Source organism: Pelmatolapia mariae, linkage group LG20, assembly GCF_036321145.2.
Source record: "Pelmatolapia mariae isolate MD_Pm_ZW linkage group LG20, Pm_UMD_F_2, whole genome shotgun sequence".
In the NCBI taxonomy this organism is placed as follows: domain Eukaryota; kingdom Metazoa; phylum Chordata; class Actinopteri; order Cichliformes; family Cichlidae; genus Pelmatolapia; species Pelmatolapia mariae.
This window is the reverse complement of record NC_086244.1, coordinates 26,565,801-26,574,079: the sequence shown is the minus strand read 5'-3', so window position 1 is coordinate 26,574,079 and position 8,279 is coordinate 26,565,801. Positions and strand designations below refer to the sequence as shown.

The 8,279-nt window shown below is 37.6% G+C and overlaps 1 protein-coding gene across 1 annotated transcript; it reads right to left on the bottom strand.

The window, feature by feature from the left end:
* Positions 1–554: 554 nt before the first annotated feature.
* slc26a10 (solute carrier family 26 member 10) lies at positions 555–7,945 on the bottom strand. Its single transcript, XM_063464343.1, has 18 exons — positions 7,651–7,945; positions 7,152–7,262; positions 5,931–6,088; positions 5,656–5,820; positions 5,412–5,564; positions 5,254–5,336; positions 5,002–5,149; positions 4,792–4,905; positions 4,498–4,575; positions 4,318–4,413; positions 3,018–3,124; positions 2,757–2,826; positions 2,411–2,593; positions 2,226–2,280; positions 1,952–2,040; positions 1,770–1,824; positions 1,529–1,635; positions 555–1,443 (listed from the first exon to the last, which is right to left on the bottom strand). Exons 1-18 carry the CDS (start codon positions 7,913–7,915, stop codon positions 1,405–1,407), a joined length of 2,076 nt encoding a protein of 691 aa, XP_063320413.1. The 5' UTR covers positions 7,916–7,945; the 3' UTR covers positions 555–1,404.
* Positions 7,946–8,279: the final 334 nt, after the last annotated feature.

Below are 8,279 nucleotides of genomic sequence, written 5' to 3'. Positions count from 1 at the left end.
TAGTAAAACACTCCTTGAGCTTTAAAGGGAAAACCCAAAGGGCACGGTATCCCGAGGGCCCTTTGAAATATGCACAGGAAAAAATTAATAACTTGGCTATCCAACATCAAGCAAGGAAATAATTAGGGTTTTTTGTTTTTTTGTCCTGGTTTTTGACTCTCACTACATGTAGCTTTATCAGGTCAAGGTAACAGGAATGTGATAGCAGGGAGGTTTTTACCCGTCCGACAGCAGAGGGCAGCATAACAGTATGTGAGATTCAGTTATTGTAATGAATATAGCAGATTTCATCACATTTTTTAGAATATGCCTGCGTTTTAAAAGTAAAGACAGATACACATACCAGAATAAAAGTGGCATGTTTATGTATTTCCAGTGAAAACTGCATTTTGTATCATAAATTAACCAGTAAACTGCAAGATTAATAACCAGTTTTTTCTCCAATTGATTGTTTTTTATTTCATTTTTTTTTATAATACTAAAATATCATTTGTCCCTGCTGCTATGAGACTTTGTAATATTTTTTAATCTTTCTCACTCCAGACAGCCTGGTTTACAATGGCTGATGAAGTACAAAGACTGCTCTTCTCCCCCTTCCAAATCTCAGAGAGTGGCATTCTTCACATTCCACACCGTTTTCCTTCAAAAGTATAAGTCTTCACACTTAATAACTATTGCTACTCAATACATTGATTTAGAAACCTACAGATGACGTTTTACTTCTATTTATTGCATGTTTTTATTCACTAAAATGCTCCAGGTTTTGTTTGTAAGATGTATTCATTGTCAGAACAGCCACTGGGTGGCACAGTTGCCGCAGCTCATTCCTAAAGTCTTTTATTCAGTCTTTCTGGAGTCGCAGTGCTATTTACTGTACATGACTGCATACTGAAGCACAGATTTCAAAACGTATAAATATGCATAGTAAAAGAAAAATATATACAATGTGCATGAAATGCATTTGTATTAAAAACAACAAAAAAATAAATACAACCAATGCTGATAACATGCCAAAATACATCATATACAACAATAAAAATACAAAATTATACAACAACTTAAAAAAAAAAAACAGGCGAAAACAATTCATGTCAGTCATATAGTATATTCATTTTTTTTATTGTTTTGTATTGATGGGTTTTTGTGTTGTGGACTAATTCCTTCTGCTTGATTTGATTTTGATTTAAGTTTGGCAGTCAGTCTGATATTTGAAAAATAAAAAACATGGTAAAACTATCATGTAAGAAGTTAACACAAATTAAGACTTCATGCTACAACAGGCTACTGCGCCTTTCAAACACTGGCAAGTACAGTCTTAGCTATTACAGCAGCTAAAATGGTCTCTGCCATTTTAGCACTCAACACTTGGTTGAGGGGAACATAACTCATCACCTTCCTTCAGCCTCATACCCAAACTGTCGTGGTGTTCTCTGAAGGTTTTTCCTGCAACAGACAAGATAGTTAACATCATTGTTCTTATTATCAGAATTTAAAGTCACATCTATTTATAAAATACTCTGATATTTACCTTCTGCTGTTGGATATACACCACAGCATCGTGGACGGTGACAAAGATATGTTGTGGATTCATGTATTTCATCAGCCCACTGGACGTTAGGATCTTTAAAACACTCTCTATGCACAGAGAACAAGCGGTCAGCATGTATACTCTCTCTAGAAAATATTAAAGCTTCTACATAAAAGTTTGCACAGAATAAAACAGAAAGAAAACAATTAGGAATAAAATATTTGGGATACATGGGCCTCACCATTGCAGTTAGCCAAATATACATGAACTCCAACTTTCTGGCACTCAGTACACATCTAAAGGGGAAAAAAGCAATAAATTGCACTGATTACAATGCATCAAGAAATAAGGAAAAGCCTATACAGTGACATGGTGTAATTCAGGCTCAATGTTTTCAATTAGGTCTTACTTTCACTGACTAACCTGTGTCAGGAGTCTTGCTCCAGCAACATCAACAAATATCACGCTGCTGCAATCGATTAACACTGCCTGGGCATCGCTTTCAGATGTTTCTGCAGAAAAAATGTATTCATTTGAAAGTTTTTTTCCTTTCAAACTATTTGCAATACAAGAATGTCTTCAGAAAATGTTAATATGGTGTTAAAAAGTCTCTTGATATTTTTTAAAAAATTCATGAAATAGCAATTGTATTTAGAATTGTTTACTTAACATACACCTATACAAAGTCATTGCTTACCTGATTTGAAGAACTCATTTTCTGAGGAAAACGATGTGTTTGCAATCCCTCTTTCCTACAAAAAAATACAGAGGGAAGCAGAAAGTTACTGAAGTAAGTATTTTGTATTTTTACCATGTATGTGTACTGTATTTTTTTTTAAATATTTTGTGACTCAGATTAATGAGGAATAGCAATAATCATACCACAGTGCTGACAGTGGTCTCCCTCTCCCGTTTCTCCAGGGCTTTTATGGCCTTCTCCCGCTTGCGGATCTTCTCTGGTGTCAGGCCCAACAGCCTAATCATTTCCTCCCTGAAGAAGCTACGGTTGCCGTAGTAAATGGGCCCGTTGTAAGTCAGGATTTTCACTCCAGGCACTTCGTAGCACTGTAAGAAAAATAGAAATGCATCACCTGTATTCTTGGATATTCATACTGCAAATCCACATGCAAATTTGACGAGATATTAACAGGGTGAGAGAAAGTTTGTATATTTCTGGAGCTGGTTGCTCATTTTCATATTTCAAAGAAGAGAAATAACCCTCGCTCACCTTGCTGTGGTTCTCCAGAGGTCTGTAAATTTCTGTGTTGCTGGCCCGACCAAGCACTGAACAACCAGCCCTGTTAAATCATAAACTTTAAATTAATATAAGAAGTTATGATAGACCACATATGCTACTTACATACATGAAGTATGATGTTTGTGTTTATGTGATTTTTATTTTTAGCCTTCCAGATGTGCACATTTTCCCTTATAAGTGCTTTTGCTGGATTGCACTATGGTATTTGTGCAGAGGGAATGGAAAATGTACCTTTGTGTGCGGCAGATGACAGTCATCATAGAGAAGACCACCCCGATAGCCAGGCCAAGGTCCACATTGAGTATCACCACAGAGAGCCAAGTTACAAGCCAAACCATCTACACACAAACAGAGACACAATAATGCATTGTCTTGTCAGGATATAACAATTAACAATGGATGCCTGTCAGCGTAAATTATGATTAATTCTAGCCTAGCAATTAATGCGAAAGTGCAAGGATCAAGCAATTTATGTGATGTGCTCCCCATGTTCCAGTAGGTCAGGATTCCAGGGCCCTGATTAATGCTTCTTGGCTTCAGGCAGTGTTTATTTCAAAAAGTCTGGCAACTGATGATGCCGCAGTTATTGTTTAAAGACAGTACAGGTGACATCAATTTGTCAAATGAACTTGGAATAATTGAGTGTTAGTATTACAAAGTATGGAAGACGTGCATGGAAAATATTCACAGCATTTCTTTAAATGGCACATACTTTGACACAGTTCAAAGTTGGAGATAGGCTTTACTTTTATCCTGCATGATTAAATGAAACATTATAATATACTTCACCCCACCTGTGTAAAATGTTCACTAGACCAAGGAAATCTGTGTCACTAATTCTTAAAGTTACATTAGTTGCTGCACTAATTACTTAGAAGTCTGGATCACAGCTATGAGGCCAGTCTTCTATCTCCACACTGCCAACGAGAACTTCTGCTGCAATTCTGGAAGTTTGAGAAAAACCCAGCAATTTGACATGAGGCTTTAACCCTGTAAAGCCTGAACTATATGAAAATGGCCAGAAAATTCTCATTTTTTTGAAACTGGAGCATTTATTTAATCTTCAGATCTTTTTTTAATTTCTACTAAAAAAAATTAATAGAAAAAAAATTAAAATATCAATTTGCATATATGTGTTTTAAATTGTATCATGTTTGCTACTGCCAGCGTTTTTGTGCAATTTATTGCTCAGAGGGTTTTCTTTGTTTTTTTATCATAAACAAACAAAAGCAGGTTATGGTTAAAAAAGAAATCCTACTGATGATGTAGAGCAGGGATGCCAAGCTCATTTTACATTACACTTTGATCTCATGTGGGCCGGACCAGCGAAATAGTCCTTTCTGGCAGTGTACAGAAGTTTATCTATATATTTAATCCCTGAGATAGCTATTTATATGTCTTTTTGCAGTGTTTTGAAATAAATAAAGATTCTGGCTGCATTAAATAATCATTCTTCTGTTTTCTGGTATTTATTTGTCTTCAGAGGTGAGAAACACTTATCATGTTATAGCTTGCTTTTAAGTGGCCTTACAAAGTCAATTTTACTGATTCTCCACAGGTCAGGTAAGTCTTGGAACTGCAGGAACATCTGTCTGAGGCTGGTAACATTGATGCATGCCAGGACTGCCTGCAGACACAGACAAAGGATAGGATAAGTGAACTTGCCCCCTCTCCTTCTCTAAAGGTTGTTGAGACACATATTTAAGCTCACCTTGGGTAGGAAGTAGAACAGTGGTCCAATTAGCAGAAGAACAATCAGGACAACAAGACTAGTGAACAACCCAGAGAGCTGCACAAATACACCAAAAGATACAAGGATTTCTATGTTAAATGTAAAATTAGCATTTTGTATTCTCTGTGCAGATTGTTTTGGAAATTGAAGCATGTTTTTCTGCTCCTATTATAACATCAGTATAACATCAGTAACGGTACATTTAAGACAGGTGTCAAGTTTTCTGTTCCTTGGTGAGAACTCTTAGTGGAAACTGAATATCATGTATGCTACCTGTGTGTATCCTCCAGCACTCTCGAGTATATTAGTGGTGGCTAAAGTGGCTGAGCTAGGGAAGCAGGTAAAAAAGGAGGACACTGTGTTGGAGATCCCATGAGCCAGCAGCTCCTGAAATAAAACACAGGTTCAGTCCAAATACCTGACAGATTTGCAAGAATCGATTTCACCATTTGAACAAGGAGCAGTGACATTCCTACATTTTACCTGGTTGGGGTGTATAGAATATCCATGTTTATCGGCATAAATCATTGCCAGTGAGACGGACACAGCATAGCCAACAAATGTTATGGCTATTGTGTCCCCAGCAATGGCAGGGAACATGTGAAAGGCAGGCAATTGTGGCCTCGGGAATCTGAAGACCACAAGATTTGTGAAAATTAGTCAGAGCACTTTTAACTACTGAATGAATCAGTCTTTTATTTTATTTTATTTTTAAATTAAAGTCTAAAAGCTTACCCAGCAGGGATATGGCCAACTATCTCAATGTTGTAAGTGGAGTCCAGTGAGCCAGCATAGGCCACACCTGTGGCAATAATCACCTGAAGCATAAAGTCAGAGTTACAATTGTAAATTATTAAATATATCTTTAGCGTTCACAAAGCTAGTTAACTAACTGTGAGGATCTCCACAGGGATAGGTGTTCGGAGGCGTTGCCTGAAACGCATGTTGAGCTCCTTAACTGGTACCAGGATGGCCAAACACACCAAAGAGATCAGCAGCTCCGCCATGTTAGTGTGAGGCAGGTTTTCCATCACTGATGCTAAAGTCTGAGCACACAAGACCGTGATAAGACTACAAAAAATAACTCTTTGCTCAAATGAGAACACTTCTTCTTCACCAAGAAGCACTGCTTTTTACCTTGAAGAGAGAGAAGGTCCCGGTGTGGCGAGGGAGCCGCAGGCCCAGCATGCTTTGCAGCTGTGAGATGGTGACATGGAAGGCGGCAGCGCTGGTGAAGGCCTTAACAATTGGCTCAGATAGGTAGGTGGAGAGAAATCCCAGCTGAAGAGCAAACATGCAGAGCTGGGCGAAAAGAGTTTAATGTAACACTGTGAGTTTGATACACACATACACAAAGGAATCTGCTACATTTGCTATTATTTCACTTTATTGACTTTCTGTGTCTGTTTTACCATAATAATTCCTGAGAGAAGTGCTATAGCTGAGGCCACTCCAATTCTCTGGGCTTCAAAGTCACTCGCTTCAGAAGAACTTGAGTTAATCTCCAGAGGACTGGGAACCAGCTGCTCCACCACAGACCCAGTCATCAAACTCACTACAGCAAAGGTCCCTGAAAAGAGGCCAAACATATCCATAAAGCAATATAAAAGTAATCTGACTTTAATTCCAAGATATATGCTTCAAATCACTTAACCCTCACATACAGGTGGGGTAACATTGACCTGTTTTTGATAGCCTGAAATGTGACGACTTTTCCTAAAATGAGCCAAAATACAAAAAAAGGGAAATATATTATTTACAAGCTAGAAGATTCTGTACATTTAAGGCTTGGTCAAATCTGACCTGCATCTATTGAGACATTGGAAATGGTGTTTTTAGGGAATCTTCAAATTGTGAAACTGTCTGTGTGTATTTTTATGTGATACTGGTGGTTCAAGGGGGACATTGACTCTGTCCCAACAACTGCCTTTGTTCCCATCACATTTACCCAGGTTCCCCCAGTGACAGACTCCAGCTGCTCTTTGAAACTGTGAAATAGGAAAACTGTGTAGCAGCGATCATTTAAGGTGCACGGAAGCCCAGAGGTCATTAAATCTGCAACTGTAAGCACGAGCAATGTCATAAAATAATCTAATATATATTCTGAGATAAGTGAGATTACAACCAAGATCAATAGAACCATTGTGAGTTTCATATGATTATAAAATTTCAGTGAATGCACTCAGTAGTTTGCAATAAACAAAAGAGTTGTTTTTTAATAAATACTGATGATATAGATAGTAATTAATTGTAATAGTTTTACATGGTTATATATTAAATCCCAACAGCTCTAGAATGTTCTGGCCATATTCAAATAATTATTGCTGCTATAAAACAGGACATAAAAAAACAAACAAACAAACAAACAAAAACACTCCACCTGCTCTCTGAAACATTAATAAAAGATTAAGGTTATTAAGGTTATTTTACATAGATCTGTAGTTCGAGATTCAGTATAGACACTTATTACGTGGAAGTTCTCGACCTCATCAAAACTTACAGAGAGGGCATGAAATATGCACAGTATGTGAGGGTTACATCTGATTATGACTCTGCTGTTATCCCAGATTATTGAATTTTATCTTATTCAATTCTCTATGAATAAATAGACACCCTGTGGACTAACATCTTACCTGTGGATACATGGCGACCCGTGCCAAAAAACATATATAGGACAACAGGAAAGAAAGAGGTGTAAAGACCAAATATCGGAGCCACGGATGTGAGTAGAGCAAAGGCCATGCCTGTTTAGAGGGGGGAAAAAGAAGAAGAAGAGAAGGAAAGGACAGTTAATGGTGTGTTGCTTCTCTTTCATTTAGGAATTTACGATCTGTGAGGTGCAGTGTGACCAGATCAGACACCAACTATGTAAATGTACATTCAAGAAGTTTGAAGTTTACAGTTGAAACATTTTTGAAATACTTGTTCAAAATAAATTTATTTCAAAGTATCAGTATTAATAATGAACTATATTTTGTCGTGAGATGTTCAATGTTTTTTTTGTTAATATTAAATTTTGGCAATGTAGGATTTTAATTAAAAAAAAAATTAAATTACGAGAGAAGCTCCAAGTAATTAATTCTAACGCTAACTTTTTTCTTTTTTCTTTTTCTCCACGCAGTGTTTTCTCACCTTGAGGAATATGAAGAATACCGACTGTGAGTCCTGCTATGGTATCTCCTAGAATCCATTTCTTTAGCTTGTATCTTGGCAGCCAGCTGAAAATGGGCACTCTCTCCCTCAACAGGTGAAGGCAGGCTCGCTTTGAACACCTGCACCTCCCTGCGAGTTTTTCCCGGAGCCGCAAGCTTCCACTGGCGTTATCGTCAGAGCCGTAAGCCTGTTTGAATCGGTCCTCCGTGTAAATGCTCCTGTATACAGCAACAGAAGCGCTCATGTTGTCCCTGCAGAGATGACTAATGACACCGTGCAGCCGCAGCAGTTAACTCAGTAGAGGTGTTGTCAGTTATAATACATTTATAGTTGACTCTACTCTGACCTCAAGAGCCATTACATTTTCCTGTCAGACTCTAAGTAGCCAATGACATTGCTCATAGCTCTACTTTTTTTTTTCTTACAGTAATCAACAAGTTTTTTCACATCTTTGTCCAGCCTCAGAAATCATAAAGGTGTGCTGGTCGATTTTCCCCCGAGAGAAATCCTCTGGGTCCTACTGCTAAAAGTTTTCTGGTTTTTTTTGTTTTTTTCCCCAGCAGAAGATAAAAAGCCAGAAATGCAATCTTCCTGTCCTTCACTCTCAA

Bases quoted from the DNA above. Each gene is read 5' to 3' on its own strand.
- slc26a10 (XM_063464343.1), bottom strand. From the start codon at position 7,915: ATGAGCGCTTCTGTTGCTGTATACAGGAGCATTTACACGGAGGACCGA. The intron at 3,125-4,317 runs GTAAGGCCACTT...GTTTGTGTGTAG, and splicing joins GAATCAGTAAAATTGACTTT to ATGGTTTGGCTTGTAACTTG. The intron at 2,827-3,017 runs GTACATTTTCCA...ATGATTTAACAG, and splicing joins GTCATCTGCCGCACACAAAG to GGCTGGTTGTTCAGTGCTTG.